General features: G+C 39.6%; 2 protein-coding genes across 2 annotated transcripts; both read right to left on the bottom strand.

Annotated features, from left to right (window-relative positions):
* Nucleotides 1–1,894: 1,894 nt before the first annotated feature.
* Nucleotides 1,895–13,611, bottom strand: ttc33 (tetratricopeptide repeat domain 33). Its single transcript, XM_080047239.1, has 5 exons — nt 13,543–13,611; nt 12,616–12,846; nt 9,143–9,224; nt 7,143–7,274; nt 1,895–4,293 (listed from the first exon to the last, which is right to left on the bottom strand). The coding sequence occupies exons 2-5, from the start codon at nt 12,843–12,845 to the stop codon at nt 3,931–3,933; spliced, it is 807 nt and encodes a 268-aa protein (XP_079903365.1). The 5' UTR covers nt 12,846; nt 13,543–13,611; the 3' UTR covers nt 1,895–3,930.
* Nucleotides 13,612–14,193: 582 nt separating this feature from the next.
* Nucleotides 14,194–25,881, bottom strand: prkaa1 (protein kinase, AMP-activated, alpha 1 catalytic subunit). Its single transcript, XM_080046340.1, has 9 exons — nt 25,719–25,881; nt 23,471–23,612; nt 21,518–21,611; nt 21,040–21,184; nt 19,939–20,026; nt 19,577–19,801; nt 18,270–18,792; nt 17,598–17,724; nt 14,194–17,006 (listed from the first exon to the last, which is right to left on the bottom strand). The coding sequence occupies exons 1-9, from the start codon at nt 25,813–25,815 to the stop codon at nt 16,723–16,725; spliced, it is 1,725 nt and encodes a 574-aa protein (XP_079902466.1). The 5' UTR covers nt 25,816–25,881; the 3' UTR covers nt 14,194–16,722.
* Between the last annotated feature and the right edge of the window lie 351 nt (nt 25,882–26,232).

Below are 26,232 nucleotides of genomic sequence, written 5' to 3'. Positions count from 1 at the left end.
AAGGTACCCAACCTGTTTTTTCATAGGGTCCAAATACTTTTCACAACGACACCCAGACACAAGTAGCAGGTAGGCCTACATGTGTTTTCCGTGAGCAGGAACGACTCAGGAAATATAATCCAGCCAAAACGGTTTAATATCAAAACCCAATTTTGTCACCATTTGGCACACAAAGGGTTTATAGGATGGATTATGTTTGAAACAATTACACTCCGCTGTGCTCAATCTGAAACATTTTGAACATTTCTGCTTTTCTACTGCTTTTTAAATGGCTGTAAGCAGAGCCGCGGCTCTGTGTAAACACCCAACTTTGAATAGATATTGACATATATATATATACAAATCTAAAAATAAAGTTTAGCTTAGTTAGGTTCTTGGCTTCCAAAGACCATGGGCCCCCCAAGTGGCTGGGCCCTAGAAAGCCTTCCCACTTTCTACCCCTTATGGGCGGCCCTGTGTACTAGGAGTATATATTGTTGGTTATATGATATATGGATGAATAAATTAGATAAATACGATATGTAAATAGTGTTTTGGCTAAATGCCGTTAACTTATGTGTAAAAGATCCCCCCTCTCCCACAATAATGGTTTAATCCAACTTAATTAGTTTGTGGGAGGGTATTTAATGGGAGGTTGGGCTGGGTTAAAGGGATTTCTTGCTGTTCTTTGGCCCTGTTGCACACGGTTCTTTAATAACCACCCAAGGCCTAACATATCTCTGCCTGGGTCTCCTCAGTTATCCAAATTTAAAAGGCCAACCTCACATCATCCAATAATTGTTGAGATATTTCAACCTTGACCAAAGTGGTGGACCTTTAACAAGTTTAAACTACTTGTACTTAAAGGGAAACAAAAGTGTTAGTATGTTAAGAGCAGAAATTAAAACGGTGTATGTTCTCATGTCATTCATAAAAGCAGCTGTAAAGCAGATTGTTGGCGCGTTTTGTGCAAAATCCATTAAACAAATAACCACAATCAAGTGAATGTGTTTTCTGTATTGAATCCAGTTTTCAATTACCTTGAATAAACAGTTTGTCTTCATGATAAATTGTTAACCAAGACATGGACTTACCTTCAGTTGGAACATTTGAATACATGTGTATTTTACCTACTGTAAAACCACTTGGCACTCCCTGGTTACACACAGGTGTTCTCCATTTGTCTCATTATGCAACTTCTATAAACAGCAGCTGCAACAGGGTGTGTCCCCGCCATGGTGGCAGGCTAGGGTGTGACCGTTAATATGATCATGCATTGTCGTTCTATATTTGTTTTTAATTTAGGTCAATTTGTAGAGATTTGTTCTGTCTTTGTCAATTTGACCTCATGTTTTAAATTAAAGACAGCGCATGATTCTTACAGTTTGCATCTGCTTATCTGACAAGAAGCTTCTGAATATTTTTATATTAATAATTATAAAAGGATGGTCTTATTTACTGAACAGAAAACCTTAACACTTGTTGTTGGATTTGTACAGGACCACCATAGAAATGTACTGTATATGATCTAGTTTTTAGAGCTATTCACACCGATCCCTTCATTATCTCGGGAATTCTCAGGTTGGCCCTTTAATAGAAACTCAATTATCTCTATATTTACGCTGGCCCACAAAGCTGAGGAGCACTGAGACTGTAAAACTCCATTAAAATGAATGTTGCCCATCATCACAACTACACAGAAATCTTGGATGCTGCAGCAGTTTCCAATTAGTTCAATGACGGATCTCTGTATTTTAATACAATGATGAAGTAACAACGATGGAAAAAACATGTCTTTATATTCCCTGACGGGTCAATTTTGTTGCATTTATTCAAGCACATAAAAGACAGGAAAACATATTGACAGTGAATACAAAAGTAGGACATTTCCATCACCACCTGCACAACGGTAGGCTATTTATTTTTCTTTAACAGTTCTTTTGTTTCCCAGCTGTTTCCGGAATTTTCATTCTCCAAAGTTACTACAGAAAAACAGATGTGACTGTAGTAACCCCAATAATCACCAGCTTTTTAACAGTTACTCTCTCTCTCTATTTATATTATCTGCTAAGAATCCTGTTACTCCAAATTAAACTTTTACTTGCACACAAAAAATGAACCAGTAAATTTAGTTGTTGCTTTGACGGTTGTGCATATTATGACAGACTACTGGAGAAAATCAAATTGGAAACAATGACTTACTGTTACTAAAGCGGTTAGAAAAACAAAAACAGAGCACTCTGTTGCTTGTGGTTTACTGTTTAGTGTTCTGTCTTTTACCCTTTCATGTTCTTTGCTATTGCAAATAAAATCTTGCGGTTGTGGCAAGTGTGATCAAATGCTTGTCCGCCTCAGGGGTGCAAACTCAGAATGCTTTTATTATTTGATTTTGCAATTCATCAGGACCCAATACTGTCAATAATCGTTTTCAAATTGCTTATTATTCTGAAGACTCAACAAATATGTTGGTATGTATGACTGGTCACTATTGCCGGTAAATCGCACACTTATGCTGCTATGCAACGTATTATGTATTTGTTTTGTTTTCGCTTTAAGCTATACATTTTTGCCGTTTAGATTTCCTCTCATGCTAGCGGTAAGGCTCTGAGGAGGGCAGTGTCATTCAGTCACACACATCTCAACAACTATCAGATGGACTGCCGGGAAGTGGTGTATATATTCATGGTCCCGAGAGGATTACTCATAGTGACGATGATGATCCGCTGACTTCCCTTGTAGCAGCGCCATATTGTTGACATGTGGTTTTAATAGAAATATGTCAACAACTGTACGATGGATTGTTGTGAAATTAGGCTCCGACATTCATTTACCCCTCTGGATAAATTGTAATTACATTGGTGATGTGCTGATTTTTCATCTAGCGCCATTATCTGGGTCGAAATTTCTGTTTGTCCAATTCTTCAGTTTTTGACTAAATACTTGCATACCGAAATTCAAAATAACCCTACGATTCGAAAAGTTCCCAATAAAAGAGATTGCAGGAAACACAGGGAACTATCACACATTTGAATTAATGTTTATTTACACATTGACAGCGCACTGAGCATACATGCTTCTTTTTAGCTACAACCTGTTTCACAAACACAGACACATTGAAACCTCACAGGTGATTAATATTCGACAATTAGAATTGATGCACGTTGTTTGAAAATCACCATAACTATTTGTCATTATTATTTTCCGGTTTAGACGGGAAACTATATAATTCTGTCAAATCTTTACCACGTCTTTTTCTTTACTTTGATTTTGGTCCATAAACCTTAATCCTGGTGAGACGCTAAATTCTGATTATTAATTGAATGTACTACAGGAGAAAACAGCTTTAACCTAAATGATTGATCGCGTTTATTCCCTAATGTGTTAGCAGCTTTTAACCTCTAGTATAAGAGCTTAATGTTTCTCGTATATATATATATATATATATATATATATATATATATATATACACACACACACATACATTTGTAATGTTATTTGATTCTAAACTGTATAAACAGTACTGAAGGAAAAGGCTGCCTATGTCAATTAGAAAAAAAAAAAAAAAATTCTTCATCAAAATGTATTATATTCTTGATTTTAAAAATAAATGTCCACATTAAGACGAAACAGAACAATTACATCTATGTTTATGCATCTTTGCTAAATGAGGCTCTCATTGGGTGATGAGTCGACTGAAATATGCCTGGAGTTGTTTTCTTGGCTGTCTAAAACTCAATGAGCCAGAACACGTAAAATCTTTATATGCACATTCACCACGATTAACATTAAAGGGAGAAAACAACAAAACTTAATTGTCTTTCAATCTGTTTGCATATAAACCTTCATAAGAATGTGAGTTTGAGTTCTCTTGTTTACTTGCAAATATATATATTTTTTTTATGCTACAACTTCACTCACTCAAAGAAACAATCAGTCCATGCTGAGAAAAACTCAATGTCTTCTTGCTTTGATAAACTGTTCCTTTGAGGGTGTCTCTGCTGTGTCCTCCGATCCCCCTTCCCCTGTGAGTACATTCCTTATGTTTCCCTCCGCGTCTATGACCACCGAGCTCCGTTTCAGCTCTTCGTAGCGCGTCTGTCTCTCGGCGACGGCCTCGCATGCTAGCAGCACCTCGTCAGACTCAAAGTCATAGTCCTGCTCCAGCTCCGGGCCGTTCAGGGTGGGCTTCTCGGCCTCCTGCTCGTCACGTATCTGGTGCTGCTTCTGTAACCTGCGCGCCCACGCCAGGTCCTCCTGCCACAGGGCGCGCTCCGACGGGCACAGGTGGATCGCAACCTGGAAGGACTTCACAGCCTACAAGGGAACAAGTATACCGCATGACATTAAAAGCTCTGGTAAACATGGTCTAAAATATTTAAAAAAAATCAATATATGATATCAAAGTTGGCTGTCTTAAAATGCTTTTACAAAAATCTGATTGAAAATGGATGTTCATAAATATTATAAAACCCAGTTAAATAATTTTTTGACCTGACCGCGTGGGCGTATCAAACGGTCTCCATGGCAACATTCATTGTTTGGGAGGAGAACTGCTGTTCAAAACACGTATTGTGTAATAAGAACCAGAGCATTCTAAACTGAATTTGGGTGGTCGTGTAAGACAGGTGTAATTGCTCAATCTGCTAGCCAAGGTGATTTTATAGCTTCCAACTAATTTAAAACTCTAATTCTTCCAGGCCCGTGTGTGGGATCAGATTAATGGTGTGACACTGTGCAGCAGAATGAGCAGGCGGCTGCATCATCAGTTTGTCAAGGAACAAGACCATTACAGCTTTTGTGTTTTACTGCAGGTAGATCTATGGTTTCATTAAGGAGTCATCAATATCCGTTAGCTGACTGTGCAGCTGTAGACTGATGTGAAAAGTATTGTCCTATTGAACAGAATTACAAGCGGCCTCCGATCGTTTATGGGACCTGACGTCTTTTATATACAGGCTATGGACGTAAACCTTAAGCTGTGACGGAGTTCTGCCTGAGAAATAGATCCAACAATATGTGCTGTTGGAGTTGACTGATGAGGTCATAATTGATTTCTCACAGATGTTTGAAATCTGTCGAGCATATTTTAAGTTGAGGGATCGAAAACCAGTAATGTAATGGGATATCTGTGCCAATGAAGCTAATTAGATGAAATAAATATGAGTGAACTTTACTGGCACTCTATTGCTGGAGACAAAACCATTTATTGTAACTCAAAGAGCACTCAACACATTTTCACGGAGGAGTTTGAGGCACAGGGCTGCTCATACTGAGGAATAAAGTTATGATATACACTCTATATTTTTATCAAACTATCGCATGTCCCCCAACTATATGGAGTTTAAGAATTAGGGATTTTAAATCACACATAGGCCTTTTGATATAAATATGTATCTGAAGCATTGAAATTAACTACTAAATGTAGTTGTACCTCATTTTGCTTGATGTAAATACTGGAGGAACTTTGAGGCAGAGGAAGTGTCAATGATGCATCCAAACATCAAACATTTAAAGGGCAGAAGCAAATACAAACAGTTTTTTCCACACTAGCCTTTATTGGCCCTGAGCAGGGGATAATCAAAAAATACACCACACTGCAAAAAGATTATCTTCAATATGTCATTGAGTCTTTTTCAAAGACGGTCTTCCTAACTGCCATTAACTTGGTACCGAGTTTCCCTGCGGGGATCAATAAAGTATGTCTGATTCTAGACTGAGGCTTCTTATAAACCTCTTAATGGGAATGTCGCATCGAGCCAACATTGCTTACAACTTTTGTGTGAAACATTCCTGACCAAGTTTCATCTTGAACGGTGATCAACTCTTTTATTTCAAAAAGTAATCCTTCAATAGACAAAATGCCTCCGTAGGCAGTTCAACCGGCTCCTCTGGGAAAACATTAGCCAAGAGAGAACTTAATGATACCCAGAGGATGAATGGCGACACAGCTGTCTGGCTGAAATGTCAGTTATTAGTATATATATATTTTTTTACTCAAAAACTAAATAGAAGCTGTATGTTTGTTTAATTTGGGTACTTTCCACATGTTCCTCGAGGAGTGGAAATTAAAGAATGGACGGAAAAGAACAGTGCAATGAGGGAGAAAATTTGGGATCACTGCACTCACCTTTAGCACAAACAGACACGACTCAAACATGTCGATGCATATGAAGCTCCAAAACTCGAATGAACAAGCCTCGCTAAAAATAGCCGTGCAGTTTTTTTCTTTGGCCTTTCTTTTCAACAGCCTCATTATTCAAGGAGGTGTGTCTATACAGTATTTGGTTTGGTTTTAGCTTTAGAAACTTTTCAACACTTGCCATTGTTTGTTTTTGGTGCCGTAGGACAAGTCTCTCAATCAAGTCAAGAGACACACAGTGCCCGTTAGGTAAAGGTTTTCTGAGTTCAGCCTTCTGTGCATGGCTGTAAATGGGCCAAACAGTGCAACTTGTGATTTACAGGTTTCAAACACACACAGGTCCGGGCGTGTTCCCGGGCCAATTTAAGCAATCGTCAAAGCCTCTGGGCAGCTTGGGCGTGCTTTAAAATACGGGACTTCATTTTCAGAGGCAAAGGCATGGAGTTTTCAAACAGCGGGTAAACAGATATAACATGACGTACCTTAATAGATCTTCAAAGACAAAAGAAAAAAAAAAGATTTATAGCCTGTTACAAATCAGGTGCAGTTGATTGCTAAATCAATCATACTTACAAGAAATAGTGACACTCACTGCGCGGGAAGATGAGCTGAGTAAGAAGCCATCTATTGTTGCGCAACACTACTTAGCGAATGTTGATACGGTTTATATGCGCCATCGTAAAGTCCTGAATGTTGGTGTGTTTGAACAGGCAAAACGGCGCCTTTTTGAAAACAACCAAGCAAAACAAATGCGTATTTGTTTTAATCGCTGCAGTGAGCACATTCTCAGCCATCCCTTAATACACCTTCATCTGCAATTACAAAACGGTTATGTGATTTTATTTTAGTGTTTTTTTTTTATGTTCAGTTTTTTTTTTGTGTGTCTCCTCTCGCAGTGACTCACACATTCCTCCATCTGGTAACTCTCATTTGTTTGCGGCCCTGAATTCAAGCTCAACAGCTTTTGCGAACATGCCCTCCTATAATATGTGTTCAGTAGTGCTATAATGCCAGCCACACTCACCAGGTCAACCTCTCCCAGGTTGAGCTGAGCCCGGCCCAGAGTCTGCCAGCCCTCCCACCACAGAGGGCGGAACTTCAAGGCCATCTCTGCTGCCTTCACGGCCGGGAACACCTCCTGTAAGATGGTCAAGACCTGGGCACAAATAGGAAAGGGTTAAAGACTCTAAATCTGTCTGTGGGGAGCAAGGAGAACCCTAGGTAGATACATGCTTCAGTTCCATAGGACTACTTTTTCATTTTGATTTGCTGGCATGTAGGTACTATTTGCATGTATTTCGATAAGTCTGTAAGAAAAAATATATACATAAATATACTGTATATATATAATCGAGATCGAGTTATTAAAAAGCACACCAATTATTGGCAATGCTGTTGTTTTTATTTATTTATCACCATTCACTACATAGCAGTGTAGTCTTCTATCTGAAACATACTGAAGGTGCCAGAAAATCCGAAGATTAAGGTTTAGGTTTGTGTGCAAAGCAAGTCTCCTTTGACAGAAAAATCTCTAGACTGAAAGTGTTCAAAAATTTATTTTTTTCTCAGTTCACCATCTCACTATGTTGCCCATTTTGCTATTCGTTATCTGTTCATACGTATATTCTTCTGAGACACGGGTGCAGTGTTGACCACAGAAACCAATGAACGTACACTAGTGAGAAGTAGTTCCTCTTGTGCTGTGTTCAGTGTTTCTCTGAAACACTTCAACAACAAAAATGAAGATGGAAGATAAAATTAAATTCATCGAGATGTACAAAACCCAAACCAGGTCAGGCATCTTGTTATCATCGTCTAGATACCGATGCTTCATTCAAAGGCATGTCTGATCATAAGCCAGTGAAGCCACTTATATATATACATATATATATATATATACATACATATACATATATATATATATATATATATATATATATATATATATATATATATATATAACATATAAATGTATGAACACTGGGACCCAAAAGGGCAGCTGTAATGAGAGTTGTGTAACTATTAGCATGCATGGAGAGCAATGTTTCTGCCTTTGATTCATACTAAAAGATATTTTCAGGGCCCATTTTACAATGAACAATGATGAAATGAACCTTGTGACCTCACTTTACCACAAAATACATTTGTATTGGCCTATTGAGTCACTTCTCAGTGTCAGCAGGTTAGTGAGCTCATTTATACAGCTGGGAAGATGTGGTGACACTTTTATAAATGGAGCCATTTTTCTTCCAGAGCGCACTACAGTCAGACATCCAGTGGACGTAACAGACACAACACTGATTCAGTTAAATAGGAAGAAAGTGATGAGGGGAAGTAAACAACGAGCAACATCGGTTTAGCCATCCTCGTCATCTGGAGCCAGTAATGGGAATACGATGAGGTCAGGCCTATTCTCAGCCATAATATTAACACTGATAATGGACAGTAATAGGTTAGATGTGCTATAGGTCTGTCTTTAAGCACAAAACAAGCAAAAACTCAAGTCTGTGCTAATGTAATTTCTTGAAGATATTCATAGCATAGGGAGAAGAAAAAAAATCCATTTCGTGGGGACGTTTACCAGACCCGGTCCTCTAATGATTTCCTTCTCAAATACCCTATAATGGATAAAATATCGTATTAGGCATACAATAATCCATGTGATGTGAACAGTTACGGCTATACAAGAGAGATTTGATTGAGTTAAACCGTAGGAAACTAATAATGGAGTGAGCTTTGCCGGTCTGTCTACTTCCTCTGGCTTATCCACCTTTCCCGTATATGGGTGGAGCAATCTTTTCCAAGATGTTGAAAGAAAAAGATAGGAAGCAGGATAGCAGCTAAGGAATGATGGCAGAATAAGTTGACAACAAATACACAAAGACAGTGGAAGAGGAAGTGAAAGAAAGAGGAGAAATGAACAAGGCAGTGGAAGGTTAACGTGCCAAAACATTGAACATTGGAATATAATGTTAATTATGTAATGAAAATGAGTGAAAAGTGGTGTATAGTTTTATGATATACCTGAGACTTCATCTCATACAGCTCAGGATTGTCTGGAGTCAGCTGAATGGCCTCATCCCACTTCTTAATGGCCTCCGAATGCCTTAAGAAGACACACACACACACACACACACACACACACACACACACACACACACACACACACACACACACACACACACACACACACACACACACACACACACACACACACACACACACACACACACACACACACACACACACACACACACACACACACACGATCAAATTCACATGCTAGAAGTGGAGGATTTATCACACAAAAAGAGATTGATGTTGTTGGCATCATGAACCTTAATCTGGTTGCTACAGGTGCACTGTGTTGACTTTGGCTGATGTTTACTTCATTGGATAACACAACAACCCTTAAGCATGATTCACTCAAACAGACGATCACATAACATGGGTGCAATCGCATAGCTCCATAGTGCCCGCCCTGTGATACGATATGTTATCTAACCTCACAAAGATCCACCTGTTTGGTTTGTTTGCTTCCATATCATGAAGCTATTTCAATCCTGGTGAATTGGATAAGTCACTGTTTTAGAATGCTGCCCCGATCGTGTTCTTCCATTCTTGCAAATTACTTCTCAAAAGCTGAGATTAATGTACTTTTCTGAAAAACTGTAGTCATATTTCTGTTATTAGGCCTACTCATTTGTACTCAAATATTTGTTTTTAAATGTAATTGATCGATATTCGGACTCTCTTAAATAGAGTGAAAAGGGGGAATTTGATTGTGCTCCCTCTAACAACCCCTCTCCACCTCAAGTCAATATTGTCTCAAGAATCATTTTAATAGTCCCTGCTCCAGACAGAAGGCTTGGACAGATGATGAGGTGAAATCCCGGGTTTGATAACACGATATGCCTGCGGTGTCTGCATCTTTAATAGCTTTACAAAGAAGGATATCCTGAAATATTATACCCACACAATGAGACCATAAACACCGGTCCATCAGTTACAAAACTCGGACTATGGCCAGGAACGGGATCAAGCACGCTGCTATTTAACAGACAGCGAGGTGTGGGGAGAGAGAGAGAGAGAGAGAGAGAGAGAGAGAGAGAGAGAGAGAGAGAGAGAGAGAGAGAGAAGGAAATGGAACTTGAGCAGTGTGGAAATCTTGCCAAACAGATGAGGCAAAAAAGACTCTGCAAAATCATTGGAGGAAATTAAGCAATAAGTGATACAAAACATGAAGCCAGGGAGCTAAAAATGTCAGTTATTATTCTACTGTTATCGCATCTCTGTTCGTTGGTCAAAGGAGGGTCATCCATAGAGGGAGAGGCAAAGTAAGAGTGAGATAACACATGTCTGAAATCATTGGTATGAAATAAATGTAATCTTATATGTAGATTAAAGAGTGAACAAATTGAGGTATTTGCGGAGTGTTCTTGTGCAGTAGAGAGTAGACTGTTAGAACATTATGACCATATGATATCACCCACCTAAAACAGGGAAGTTGGATCCACTAACAGTAAGTAAACTGACAGGCTAATGCAAACCACAAATCAAAACAAAAACAGGCCTTCAGAAGTTGTTTCAAATAGCCTCAGAGAGCCAAATTACATCTTTCAAGCTCAGTTTGACACAGCATTACAGCTGGAAGCCAGAAAAATCATCCAACTATGTGGAGGATTTGGATGATGAGGCCTCACAAATCATATTCATAATGTGAACGGTCATAAGCTAATGCTGGTCTATTATTTACTATCTATGACGCTGATTGAGCCGTACTAGAGTCGCTGCGTGGTTATTACAGAGGTTCAGAAGCCTAAAGACTGAACCAAACATTGCGTAATGTTCTTTTTATTTGTCGGTTTGTTCAACCCATCCATTCAGAGACAATGGGAATGTTTTACTCTCGTCATGAATGAAAGTGTAACCCAGCCCATTCACACATAGACAACAATGACGGGACAGGGTGTCCCAGACATGTGCTGTTGTATGAAGATTATTACACAATACGTTGACCGTGATAAATTTCAATTATTGGGATAATCGTGAGCATGGTCACGAGTGACTTGATAATGCTGTGTAGCTCACTTTCAGAACATACACTCCTTTATCGATTTCCTGATTTTGTTTTTAATTGCCTCAAGTGACTCCAGAACGTTTTAGAATCACTGTTAGAGTTTAAAGAATAGTTTCAATATAATGAATAGAAATGATTTAAGCCACGATAATCATGACATACATTTTGATATTGTCCCATGCCTACTACTACACCTAGGACAATATTGGTTGAACTTAAAAATCTAGGTTAACAGCCATAAGTTACATAAACCTTGAACCATCAGAGGTCCACCTATCAGCACACAATGTGAGTCAGGGAGGAGAATGGTCATAGAGGAGCTTTTCAATTACATCATGACCATCTAAACGGTGGTAACAACAAACCGACATCAGAGGTCTATGCCTTTAACGGGAAAAGCTCCTGTCTGAAGCAGACACCAGCTCAAAGCTCTGAGCGGCCATTATGGAGCAGAAACACATCATTTCCCCCAGCAGAATCCACTTTCTAACCCCTAATATAATTACAGGCAGTCACCGAGGGCAACAACATGACATCCTCTGGACGGTGGGGTTTACACAAAGTGATTGTTTATTTGGCTTAAAAAGGGCCAATCATCATGGAAGAAATCTCAGATAACAGTTCCTGAAGAAGGCCTGTTATACCAGTGTCTCTCATTAGATTTCTTTCAACTGTGTATGATGTTGTAGTAATGCAGTAATTCACAAGCAATATAAGAATAAGAAAAATATAAATTTAAAATAATATGATCTGTAACTATTACTCAAAATAACAATCTCACAAGAATATACTTTGGGGGGTACTAGAGTGGATTGTAACAATGTATCCCTATTAAATATAAAACAAATGTTATGATTGGCTTCAAGACCAGCTCCTATACTGTTCAGTTAGGGTTATATTAGGGTTGATATATATTTACTGATCTCTTCCTAAAAAGAAAAGGTCTGTGTGGCTCTGTACACTAGCGCCCTCACTTGGAGACTTTATAATATCACATGTCCCTCGTCATTGGCAAAAACATTTAATTCAAACATTTGAATAACAATTTAGGCTACTTTTTAACATTAACTTAAACCTGGAGTATATGACTTCTGATTTGTCAAAGTTAACATGAGCTGACACTTTGACCAATCAGAGCGAGGGCTCCGATTCTCTGTTCTTATTGGCTGTTGGGACTGTCCATTCACTTTGGCACGCCTTTGTTGGTGTAAAGCGTGTCAGGGAGGGACCATAGGGGAGGGACCAAACAGAACAAGTGGAGTGGTTGAGGTATTTGGATTCGAATCTCTATCCCAACTGCCATTTTCTCCCCAAATCCTCCACCCCAGCTTTAATCGTTGCCCTTTAAGATTTTATAAGCCCTTGAAGAAAGTCTTATAAACAACAAAGAGATATGAGAAATATGACTGTCCCTCACCTGCCTTGCTCTGCCAGCAGTGCACCCTCACCCTTCAGCTTGGTGCTCTTGGTTGCACAGTCATCCAGCAGAACCTCCCGCCGGCGTTTGATGGCATGCTGCCAGTCCACCTCCTCGTCCGGGCTCGGTCCATTCACTTTGATCTTCTTCTCCGCCTCCGCCTCAAACTGCTGCACCACTGACTTTGAAACCTTCTCACCAACTTTCCTCTTCCAGCCAAATGAAGCCATCCTGTAGTAGGGAAGAGGTCAAATAGAATAAAAAAAAAACATCAATTACTTTGGGTTTGGGACACTTTTTCCCGAATGTCTATTGAAACATGTCAAGACTTTTGGCCATATGGTATCGAGCCATGCGGATTAGTGCGACATTATAGATGCTACAAATTATTTTTGGTTTTAAATTGCAACGTCAGGAAAAAACATTGATTCATAAACTCCCAAAACCCCTGTTCTATCTTTTCTTTTTAAAGAACGATTTAAGATATTTTGATACCAATTAAAGCCTTATTTTTAAATTAATTAATACATTTCTGAAGGAACCCTACATCCGTTATCAGTATTCAATCAGTACTAGAAAAGGAATGGGGAGAGGCTCTTCATTCTAAATATAGGCATACTGTGAACTATATTGATCTGGACGACTACCTTTTAATACGAATTCTAAAGTAAGGTGCATATCTTATTCAAACACAGGTCATACAGCTTGTTATCTATACACGTGCCACTAAATAAACAAAAACAAACCCTGTCTCAACAACGATAGCTAACGTTAGCTTTGGTAACCTAACCAGCTAACATTTGACACCTCGGTACGTTTGCTCGCATAAACATTCAATTACATTTTTAACATAACCCAACATTAATTTCACTTTGTTATTGGTATTGTAAGACAGTCAAATGCGCTCAGGTGTGAAGGTATACGCACAGACTACTCCAGCTTTCCGTGTGCAAAATTGGACGAGCTAACGAAAGCTAAAGGTTTAGCCAGATAAATGACCCGGAAGTTGTGGAAATGTTTTGACGGTCTCTCTTAAAGAACCACGAACCAATGTTTTTTTTTTGTTGGGACAAGAGTATGTTAACGACCCTCTCATGAACAAATATCGTTATTTTTTCTTTAATCAACACATTTTACAATTATAAAATATATTTTTCAGGAAATTATCGTTACTAAAATACCACGTCTGGGACTGACGCTCCCTTCCTCCCCACCAGGTGGCACCAAAGACACAACTGAGGATTTTTTTTCCTGATTTCTATCCATCCATCCATCCATCTATCCATCCATCCATCCATCCATCCATCTATCTATCTATCTATCTATCTATCTATCTATCTATCTATCTATCTATCTATCTATCTATCTATCTATCTATCATCAAATTGAAAATAAATGAACCAATATTGTTCTCAATGTATTAAAAACAAAGGACTTTAATGACCTTGTGATAGACAGTTTATATTTTTCATGTGACATTAAATTGGTATGAAGGTTCAACTTCATGTGGTCTAATTAATCCTCAAAGCTTTCAAAAGACTGGAAGCATGCAGAAACATCAGCAGAATCGTGTGCAATTTAGCAGTTTATTAGGCAGTGAATACAAATGATTTCAACACTGTCAATTCAGATTTACACTGTTCAATCTTGAAGGGTCCCTTTACACATCAAACAAAAATATAACAATATTTATTTTGAAGAAGTTCAGATAAGACTGACAGATCTGCAAACTGTCCACTTAGACAACTCCATAATATGTTTTTCAAAAAAAAGGTCCCGGTTTGAACACATTCATCTTTCCTGCAAAACCATCCATGATAGGTTTTGTAATCAGACCTCGAAACTGTCTCTTAAAACTTAAGAAATTGTTTAGTCTTACAATATCTTTGCAGGACCATAGTTTGTCTTTCTCACCATGATCACTATTTCCATAAACTCTAGTTTAAAACAGACACAAAGGTCAAATATCAACAAAAATAATTCAGTCTGAAATTTGTCCCTCAAGACAGCGAGACGATCACAATTATTGTCACCCTTGGCAATTTTTGTTGCATTATATCTTTAGAATGTAAAAGTATTTATAGAAACAGGTTTTTAAAGCTTTGGAGAGCTAAACAATGGAAAGCAAGACCAACTGCTAACACCTCCGACTTTTAAGTGTCTGATATTACAGGTAGAATGTGCAAAGTTATTTAAAAGCCGATTATAATTGACTTAAGACGAAAATGAGGACTATGAAATGAGAAACTGGTTTACTTTAAATTTTTTTCAATTACTGTAATTAAACGTTGGTAGCAGTCACTGAGGTCTACAATAGTTTGGCATCAACATAATCAGATGAATATTTTAAGTTGAGCAGTCTTTTTTACTTTTTTTGCAATGCAATCATTTAAAAAAAAATTAAAAGTGAATTTTAAATTGAAAACATAATTGGTGGACTTAAATCACTAAAATTGCAAAAAGATGCCAATAATTCTGACCAGCAATGAATTTCAACATAAACACTGATTAACAGTACTGATAATAAGGCAGCCAAACAACAGACACCACATAAAACTGTAAGACTGTAGGAAATGGATCAGACTGGTGTTTCAAGACATCTGAGACTTGGATGAGCTTGTAAGTATCAGGTTGCGTTGGAATTTTTTTACTCAAATATAAAAATCATCCACACATTTATGATCTTAACGCGTGTGATGTTTTTACTTCAATCAGAGTTGCGTTCTACCCAGCAGGACTTCACATTCCAAGCTCACTAGTCTGTCTCGGGTTTAAACTTATGTAAACCAATTTCACCTTTAAGGGAATGTGTCAAATCATTAACATATCCCAGAAAATGGCAATGTTTTGGATGAATTCAACTGCTATGCACTGCATGTAGTTGCTACTTCTCATTTTCAAATTGAGCCCTTCGGCCTATACACTTGTGATGGATTGGCATTTACAAATTGAATGTAGGCAAAAGGCATTTCACTCAGTAATCAAACTCAAATCCTAATAATTAATCTAAGAAAAGAAAATGCAACAAAAAAAAGTCAAAATCAACTTGTCATTTTAATATGTGACACTGAAAATGATATATTTCTAGACTTTGACTGTCATGGCAAAATACCTCTTAAATGGTAAAAAGCAGGCTATAGTTATCTGGACAGACAATCAAGTATATTTGTGATTGAAGGAAACAAAATTGTGATATTGATTTTAAAAACCAGACAGTAAAAAAAGGAAAATATAGACCATCCAGCAATAGATCTTATTGTAGTAAAGAAAAAAAAATCCAATAGAACCAACACTGCGTCCACTTAACGCACTGATAAATATATTCACGTCTTTATATATAAAAATGTAGGGGACAGACAGATCTCAAACAAATGTTTACAACAAGGACAAAACTATGACAATTTAGTCTCTGACAAATTCAGAATCACCAAAAATGAAAAGAAAACCAAAGTTAAATCTGATGAAGCATTCTTTTCGTCCCTGACACAAGACAGAAATAGAAGGGTCATTGCACTTCTTCAGAGTCCAATGAATGTGACGGGCTTGACAACCCTCTTTATAGCCAGTGCAGCACTCCGATAGACCGGCACTATCCCCTCTGTTCCCCCACTGAGAGAAATACAAGAGCAGCAGGTATTTAAAGATACTTGTGCAAAAGTGCTTCCTGCATCCTATACGACCGCCACCCAAATACCAGACGCATCGACCAATCGGTGCCTTCCTTCTCTGCAGGCAAAACCTTGACCTTGTTCCCTGTACTGACACTCACTGACTGGCTACAGTACAGGTAATTCAGTGTATTCACTTGGGCAAATATGTATCGTTTGGATGTGGAAATTTGCTGTTAAATTGATCAGAAAATTGTAACCTAAATGTTGTTCTGTCCTAGCTATTAAGTAGCTTTGTCGTTCATCTTTCCCTGTTACCCCTTTACATTCCCTGCCAGCTCAGTATATATCTCTTTCGCTTTGGGAACGCAAACCTGCATCAGTGCCATGGAACAATCTCTCCATCCTCAGCCGGATGAATTGAGCCATGAATCGGTTGCATGCTTATTGCTATAAAGACACTCGGATAGGAAAAAAAGGCTAGCGATTGTTTTGCAAGCTATCGTGCAAGTAGTTTAATAAGATTTGCACACATCTCAAAGAACTCGATGGTGTGGCTCCCCGGTCGAGGGATAGTCGCGCTGTCGGCCCCTCCCGAGTCGATGGATGAGGTCAACGATGAAGCTAAGGAGCCTTCTGTTGCCTTGGAGATGGCGGGCACAGAGCTAGACATAGCTGGGGCCTCAGCCCCGTCCACATCGTTCTTAAGAGTGGTGCGACAGTTGCCCACAGAGCCAGAGCGGAGAGGGGTAGCAGTTCCAGACTTTGGATCCAACATATCATCTGAATAGCACAAGACACAGAATGGTTGTTAGAAAAAAACAAAATAATGTTTTTAGTATTTATATCATCTCTTAAACATCATATTGCATTCTCTTAAAACCTAAATATCATTCACATACAACAGCAGCGGATCACAAACACTGCGGCTGTCGGCTGACTTTGCTGTAACCTGAAGCCAACATTTTGTCTGGTACCCTTTACACAGCATGCCTGTGCTACGCTAATGGCCTATAACAACTCTTATCTCCAATTTTCCTTTGAGGTAGCGCTGCGCACCTACACACACACTGTACAAAAGCCCAAGTCCTCAGCCCTGAGTCAATTATTTATGGAGACAGGACCAAATCTAGGTAAACACAAACTACATACAGGGAGCTGAATTCAGGGCTTATCAGAATATCTTATCAATGTTAGCAGCTTATAAACTTTACAAAACTGAAGTGGTACAAGGCTAGTTTAAATAATGAAAACTACATTAGAGAGCAAGAAAACAAGGTTATATATTTTTTTAATTTTACTGAATTAACTTACAAAACTGGTTGTTGTAAATATATAATGTAAGCAACATCAGTGTATTTTTCCCACACGTACCGTCTATGCTACGGAAGTCTAGGAGGTAGGTTCTACTGTCCACCTGGTAGAGTTGAAGGCTCATCTTGGTCTGCATCCCGGTGATGGGATTCTTCCTTTTCACACGTAGATAATAGGGATTCACAACCTGGAAGAGTTTGGAAGGGTGGAGAAACAATGACTGTATTGAAAGGTACTCTGAAATCACACATTGTTATGAACAGGTAGGTAACATGATCCCAACATTAAAGGAGCACTATGCAGTTTCGGGGGAAGGGGTACTTGTTTGCATTTGCAGAGCCTGCAGTAAGTTTACAAAACCATTTTGACTACATGTCTTCGTATTGAATCATTTCTATAATCATACATCAAAACAAAATTATTTTGAGGCACCTGGAACCAAACGTAAGAATAGAATACATGTGTAAACAAAACTGTGGGCCCTGCTGCTGTAAACTACAACAGTGAAACAGTTATATTTAAGGTAGCTTTCTAACTTCAAACAGTGTTGCAGTGATCCAATTTTCCTTTGAGTAAAGTTCCTTTAATTCAGTTATGAGAATATACCTTACTAAATATTCACTTATCTGACTTACCCAACGTTAGTGACCCTTTAAGTATGTGACTCCATTTGCTTTCTACTACATTTTAGCTTCTCAAATAGAGCACAATCTTGGTCCTATGTTTCCTTACCTTCCACTCATAATCCAGCTGCTTCATGGCACGGCAAACTTCTGACATGATATCATTTGGTCTACTCTGACTGCGGATACCTAGGTGCCACTTGGCCCTTCTAACCCCTTGGTGCTTGGACTTCTGGGGGTTCAACTCATCCAGAGTGTGACGCGGTCTGGGGAGCGTACTCTCTGCCAAGAGGAAGGGCACGCGCTCCGGGTGGGGCTTGACCACCACGGGCACAGCAGCTGCCCCGGACGTGGACATGTGCTCGTCTAGGAAAGAGTCGGGCGGGCTGGAGGCCAGGTAGAAATCCTTGGCCTCGCTCATGATGCGACGGTTGTCGATGATGAGGTGGTAGGCCACCGCCAGCGGGTCCTGGTGGTTGCGGCTGTATATGCAGGTGAGGACCTCCTCCTCTGTGCATTCAAACTTCTCACACACCTCCTTCAGGGCCTCGTCGTCAATCATGTTGTTGCTGTAGGAGGGGTCCTCGGGGAACAGGTATTTGGGTAGGTCCTCTTTAAACCAATCGTCTTCTCTGTGGGAGGAAAATGATTCTTTCTTTAAATAAAACAAACTACTAGGGCTGTCCCGAATTTTACAGCCGACAAATACACCCTTTTGTTTCGTATGAATATTCGAATACTGGTTCCATCAAAAAGAACAGAGTTAAAAACAACAATATTAATCCCAATGTTAAGCATAACGTTGTTAAGTGTGTTTGCAGTTCTAAATGGAACCAGTAGGTGGCAAAATTGTGTAAATAATGCTCTATACTAGGCCTACCTGTGACAGGCAAATCGCCCATTGCACAAATAACAGCAACTAGACTAGAGACATGCCAGAGATAAATATTAGCGTTAGGCAGGTAGCTAACAAGAGCTAACCCCCTGTAAATAAGCCTCTTAAAACAAGCCATCTCCGCGTGGGTGTGCTGTGTTGCCCTCTTGTGAAGCGGAGTTGGCTTGGTGTTAGCGGCTAGGTGTTAGCTTTAGTTAGCTGGCTGGTTATGTCTAGCAAATATCAATAACTTTATTGATCCACAGCTAGTCTTGTGCCAATGTGTAATTACTCCCAAATTATGTTGGACATTTTTTATACTCCAGCTAAGCTTCCCTAATACCGAACACCAACCTAACGAACGAATAGCGGAATATTCTAAATACTCGTGACAGCTCCTCAAACCAGAGAACTGTACAGCAGCCGTGTCAATAGGACTAGTTTTTACATATTCACTTGTCGAAAAAGACAATCTGCTCTAGAATCTAGACAAAACAAAATAACTACGCCTGTTAATCATGTGAATGTGTTAATCCTCTCACCGTATCTCTTTGATGGTGGCTCTCTTCATGGGGTCCACCTGTAGCATGTGTTTCAGGAGGCTTATTACCGAAGGGTTCAGATACTGCGGGGTGAAAAACATCCCATCGCAGATCTTCTTAAAGAGCGTTGGCACGTGGTCATCGTCAAAGGGAAGTGTCCCACACAACAAGGCATACAGAATGACCCCGCTGCTCCAGATATCCACCTCTGGACCAGCATATAACCTAAGGACCAGTTAAGAGAAACAAATCGGATTAAATCATGACGGTAACATTTTGACTAGGTTTATTATGCAACATGCTGCAGTGGGATGTCATGGGGAAAATGCCTAAAAGTTCTCTTTCAATGTCAGTGTCCGTACCTTCCTGAGATGACCTCAGGAGCAGCATAGTTTGGAGAGCCGCAGCTTGTTCGCAGGAACTCTCCGTCTGACATCATGTTTGATAAACCTGCACGGAAGAACAAGAGCACAAAACTGACTTGTTACGTGTTCGCAAACAGTTGCATATTTACACATCCTACAGCTACATGGTGACATTAGAGTTCATTATGGAGTCATGTTTCTGTCCACCAGGCAGCTGTAAATGCAACATTCAACATCTTTCAGCATTTTTTGCTCTTTACCAATTCCTGAAGAAAAGATCTGTCTATTTAGCTGATAGATGCTCCACTCTTTTCAGCAGTTTGTCACTATCTTTGTCCGTCTGCAGTTTGGTGCTGAGTCAGTAGTGAAATGGGGATAGGGGCTTTTCCCTTTAAAACATATTCTTACCGCAGCGAAAAACAAACTCCATAAAAGCAGTGAGTGAACCAAAGCAGTAAAATTGTGGTGCCAAACCGATTAACAATGAGCCGAAAGTCGCTATAAAGCTGACACAAGACTAGGGAAGCTGCTGCAGACTCAGTTGATAATTGATGTTTGTATAATCGAGCAATCCCGTAACAACATGGTCAACATCCATTATTACAAGAATTTCTGTGAGGTTACATGAGTCCAGGAATGCTTCTCTTGCAGTTACCTTAGGAGTGAAGTGGAAACACTTTATCATGACATTGACAGAGAAACAGTTTTTAAACGTAGGTCAAGTCACATATGGGCGGATACCTAATGCACTTCATAAAGTCTGCACCAGCTTGATAATGATATAGCATATCCGATTGGTGTATCACTACATGTTACAAAAAATGCAGAGATCTGCTAATAAAAAACATTGCTCCATAGCCCAATTAAAAAGGTAAAGTCAGCAATTCTAGAGAATGCTTGTTGACAAAAATAGCTTTTGGTTTAAATCAGTGAATATCTCCTAACAATCTGCTACCTGTCCACCTGAAATAAAAATCCATATGGTACATTTCATTTAGTTTTAGTGAACCAAGTAGTTAACTGTTGTATCAATTATTTTCATTTAAAATATAATGTCACTTGCTAGGACTGCTGAGTTTGGGACCGAGGCTCACTTACCGAAGTCTGCAATCTTGGCATTCATGTGTGCATCCAGCAGCACATTTTCAGGCTTAAGGTCTCGGTGCACCACCATGTGTCTGTGGCAGTAGTCCACTGCTGAAATAATCTGCTGGAACAGACGGCGACTCTCCTTTTCCTCCAACTGTCAAGGTAGAAATTATCCATTAGGTGTGATCTTCTCCGTGACTCACTCTTGGAACATCACAGCTGACTAAGCAAGCAGCGCCTCCGTCACCTCCTAACAAGTGTTCGGCTGCCAATAACAACAAGCACACACAACGCACTCCTGTCTTCTGGTCCCCTCATTGATAATAAGATACACAACTTCTGGCACATATAACAAGATGGATGGAGGGAATGAAAATGTGGGACATCATTTATACTCGACTATAAGCCATTTTCCAAGGAAAAGCAAGTTTATTTAAAGAACACATTTCATACAGAGACGATTCAAAGTGCTTTTCCAGTGTCATACCTTTCCATTTTTGCAGATGTAGTCGAAGAGCTCGCCCCCCGAGACATACTCCATCACCATGAAGATATCCGTAGGGGTGCTAATCACCTGATACCTGCAGACATAGACACAAAGTTGAAGACATGTGGATCGACAACATGGAATCATTTCATCATTTGCACAGAGCAAAACATTTGTGTTACTAAATCTCCTTTTGTTATTTGGGATTTGGTATCCAGGTTCCCCAGCAAAATTGACTAAAATGGTCCTGCATCTCTGAGATCTAAAAGCAGCATCTAGTGGTAGACTATAAGATCATGGAGCCATAACAGCCTCGGGCCTTTGGAGGCCCATGGCATATTTATGTGCCTCCGTTTCTAGCTTGTTTGTTGATTAAAGGGATCTCCATTAGCTAATGCTGCAAACGCAGCTACTCTTCCTGGGGTCCACACTGGACATACAATACATACACATTTCAAGTAAAACGCCTGAGCAACAGTATGACTTGGTTTTCGATTCCTAGTCTGTTTGGTGTTGCTCAGATAGACTACGGTGCATTTGCCCATTTATGCCACTGGTATGTGGAATGACTGTAAATCCCATTATCATATTCAACATCAAGGAACAGGAAGAGCTAACAGGACAACTGACATTTCTGTAGAAACGACTGTCAAAGACAAAGGTACTGAGGTTTGAGCAGATCTGACAGATACTCATTAATTCCTCATTGGTGTCATGATAACCACATTAACACATCCTGTAAACAAACTGAAGCAGCGCTGCGTTTTATTGCTTGTCTTCTCTAGACATAATTCAGGTCAGACAAGGCAATGTTATGCAGTCTGCTCCAGTGTTTGTCCGTCCCGTCAAAGATAGGATCTCTGTCTCTCGCGCACACAAAACAGAGTTTACATTCTTGTGCATGCATGACATGGAGCTGGTATTTTAGGCAATTAGCCACACCTCCTGGTCACTCAGTGCAGACCCCCCTTAGCTGTGGCATTGGCCTCTGGATGGGGCCTGTGTGTGGACTTTCACATACCAAGCAGGAAGTACTTCAAAAAATGTCTAACTATATTTATAGATCAGTCAGTGTACTGCTGCAGCATTTTTGCGTTGCCAAATGAGTGAGAGTGTTTACTTCCCGCTCGCAGTTGCTACCATTACTGCTTGACGCACCTTTGCATTAAAGAAACAACTACATACTGAGCTGACCTCTTGATTATTGTCACAGTCAGTTCAGACACGAGGAGTTAAATAATGACTCAAAATCACGCAGTCATATATCAATACAGATGTCAGGAGGGACACAAACTATTGTAAACAGGACAGATAATGTGTGACAGCAACACAAATGGATTGGAGGAAGTCAATTCTTCCCTGCTGTATTTAAATAGCTGCACTAGACAGACCTGTGAGTTATTGTGCATACATAGCAAATACACTTATAGTAATTACAAAGTTTTTTTAAATCAAAATAAAATTATTTTGAGGCACCTGGAACCAAACGTAAGACTATAATATGTTTGTAAACAAAATAGTAACTTTTAAGGTAGCTTTCTAACACCAAACAGTGATCCGTGGATCACATTTTCCTGTGAAGAAAGTTTGTTTATTCAGTTACCTTAGAGTATACCCTAGAAAATGTATCACTTCTCTGACACACCCAAGGTTACATAGTTCACCTTTACAGAAGAAGAGTTTGAACAACAGGTATCCCAAAAGACAGAGATAAAGCACATTCTTGTAACATTAAAAAGTAATGTCAACTTACATTGACCTTACTTTTTTTATTACCTAAAGAGGCAATAAAGCAGAACGAGCCACAGGATTGAGGAGACTGGGTCAGACGGATATTGGATGTATTCTAAAAACACACACCATTAAAGTCTGGAAATAGCTCAGTGGGTGGCTTTAATGTGGCGGCGAGGGGGGATTACGGAGTAGCGAGTAGGGGTGTAATCTAGGACTTACAGTTTAATTATGTGAGGATGCCTAAAAAGCTTCAGGTTCTGGATCTCCCGCCGGATCTTTCCCACCACGTCCAGACTGCGGATCTTCTGTCGGTTCAAGATCTTCACCGCCACTTGGTGCTTGGTCAGCTCGTGTTGGCCCACTGCGAGACAAAGGTGCACATGTGGAATAGCAATTACAACCCAGGACATTAAAAAATACATTTGAAAATGTAGCACAATTGTAGGAAAAAAAATGAATGAAGTGATGAAAAACTATTGTCCTTTTGAGATGTAAACCTTGTAATCTTCAAAATGAAAACTTTTCAGGATTTTAGGAACGATTCTTGTTTTAAACCTGAATTTACTGTTTTGTTTGGGCTCAAGCTGTAAACTCAACAATGAATGACATATATCACTATAACAGTTTATATGCTGAACGTCACATTTGAGCAAAAGTTGCATATTTACACATTCAGTAGACACTGAGCTAAATGAACATTTATATGGTCATAGTCTGCCTTCTGAATCTAAAGCTACTTAATGCTCCATAATGTTCACCAACTAGTCTGAGCAGGTCCGTGTACAGTACTTTTTTACAAAGCTTTTTGCTTAGAAATTATGCTAAAAGAACCTGACTGACAGTGAACTAAAACAGTTAAATTGTAGGCCAGAAAACCTTAAATTAACAAAAATGCACAAAAGCGATGAGAGGATGTGCAGAGTCGAGTGATATTTCTCTGTGGGGTTATGACTCCGAGCGAGCCCGTTCACATACAAAGTAGCCTTTTGACTTATTGTAAATACAAAAATATTGATTGTAGCCGCCACTTTATCTGTGACAGCTTAAAGTACATCTGCAAGACACTTTAAGCGTCTGGAATCACGACCCTCAGGACAGCAGACCAAGAACTGTTTACAACTTTAAAAAACAATCCAAGCAAAATGAGTTTTATATCTAGGTTGTGGTTAGGTCAATGGCTTTTGAAGGAGGTTCGCAACCCCCGAAGGTTAAAGTTTTATCTAAAATCCAAACATGTAATCCTTCATCTGAAGTAAAAAATAAATAAAAAACACCACTGACGTAATGTTGCAAGGATTCCACGTGACAACAGAAATATTCAAAAGCAGTGGCCAGGAGAAAAGTTATGCAAACAAATCAGAATAAATCTACCACACACAGAAAAAAACCTATGACATTCTAAATCGATGGTGGAAAGTTAACAGCACACACACTTGCATATAGGAGTTAGTCAACAGCTGCTATTGATTAACCAGTTGTGCTGGAGGTCAACTATTAACTGAGTCAACAAAAGCATTATCATAGAGCAAAAACTCTGGAAAACTGTGGACATCTTACTCATAACAACAAGCACAAAATGAGTGCAGCGAGATGACTCACAGCAAAAATAAAGTGACTGTAAACACAACCAGTGGTTGTTGTGACTGCTTTTTTAGGAGAGAGTCTGGTCGGGTATGCAGCTATATTAGGGCCTAATCATGTCGTCCTAGGAGACAGAATGCACTAGGCTACTTGGTGTACCAGCTGCAGAAGAGTTTTCTAACATTCACACCAGACCAGTCTATAACAACAAAGGCACATCTGAAAAACAAAATGTGGGCAAATAAAAATAAATTATAGTTTTCTGAAATCCAGATGGTATTTTGCCTGTTGGTACAAGCTAAGCTGTGTATTTACACTACTGATAGTACCGCCCTGTGGACTGACTGCACTGGGCGTAGATTGGGCAGGATTTCACCCACTCCCTCCATACAAACATCTTGAAAAACATTACGTTATTTCCAGAAGGAGTTAATACAGCACGTTAAGAGCAAATATAGTCCACGATTTTCTTAGTTTATGTTTAAAAGATGGGATAATGAAACGACACGAGTCGAAATGATAAAATGCACCTCGGGTTTACTTCCCGGTGTCTGTCTTCTTGACAAGCGACTTGTGGCTCTCCGGTTAGCTCAAGCGCGAACAGAAAAATTAGTGGCTAACTAGAAGCTAATGTTTTTAAACTTGCTTTTAGTGGCTTTCGCTGGCAGTTGCAGCTTCACCTTTTACCCAAAACGGCATGGTTTTTCCATGCACGAGTTTAGCTAACTAGCCTGACAACAAGTTGCATTGCCTTCCTGACGTTTGCGACAAGTTAGCTTTCATAGAAAATGCTAAACTAGCAGCTAAGCTATAAAAAAAAAATGCTCCACCATCTTTCAGATGGCAGGATGCACCACACAGACGTCAAGACGACAGTCGCACGTACCTTTCACCTTCCCAAATGTCCCCACTCCGAGCGTGTCTCCGAGAATGTAATGTCCAATTTTAACTCTTCCTTCGTGTTTCTGTTTTTCCGTCGCCATCTTCCCGCAGTAGTGGCCTTGCTGCTGCGGGGTTAGCTAGCTGCTAACTGCTGGCTGCGGGCAGAGACGGGCTGAACTCCGCTGTGTGAGTGCGTCTCTCCTCCAGCGGCTCCTGGGTGGGAGGTGCCCCGGCTCGTGCGCGATTCGTCAAAAGCGACGGCGACGTAGTATGTTGCCTTCACATGCTCCCAGGAAACTCCTACATCCAGGGTGTGTGATCATCAATCTTGCCCTTGCTCCACTTTATATTAGACAACTTCAACTCTGCTCCAAAATCTCTCAATTCAGAAGGCAGGGCAAGTTTATTTATTTAGCTGTATAAAGAAAAGTGGGTAACGTTGTTGAGCCATCCTCCTATTATTTTGAAGTACAATATAGCCTATTGTCTGAAGACCTTTTAATGAAATAGTGTTTATC

This window comes from Ammodytes marinus (assembly GCF_949987685.1).
Source record: "Ammodytes marinus genome assembly, chromosome: 18".
NCBI classification, from domain to species: domain Eukaryota; kingdom Metazoa; phylum Chordata; class Actinopteri; order Uranoscopiformes; family Ammodytidae; genus Ammodytes; species Ammodytes marinus.
The sequence above is the reverse complement of the archived record's forward strand: the minus strand, read 5'-3'. Positions and strand labels throughout refer to the sequence as shown.

Bases quoted from the DNA above. Each gene is read 5' to 3' on its own strand.
- ttc33 (XM_080047239.1), bottom strand. From the start codon at position 12,845: ATGGCTTCATTTGGCTGGAAGAGGAAAGTTGGTGAGAAGGTTTCAAAG. The intron at 9,225-12,615 runs GTGAGGGACAGT...TGTCTTCTTAAG, and splicing joins CTGCTGGCAGAGCAAGGCAG to GCATTCGGAGGCCATTAAGA. The intron at 4,294-7,142 runs GTGAGTGTGGCT...GTTCCCTTGTAG, and splicing joins ACCTGGGAGAGGTTGACCTG to GCTGTGAAGTCCTTCCAGGT.
- prkaa1 (XM_080046340.1), bottom strand. From the start codon at position 25,815: ATGGCGACGGAAAAACAGAAACACGAAGGAAGAGTTAAAATTGGACAT. The intron at 18,793-19,576 runs GTGAGAGGATTA...TTCCTCCCACAG, and splicing joins GCCACCATCAAAGAGATACG to AGAAGACGATTGGTTTAAAG. The intron at 17,007-17,597 runs GTACGTGTGGGA...TGTGCTATTCAG, and splicing joins AGACTTCCGTAGCATAGACG to ATGATATGTTGGATCCAAAG.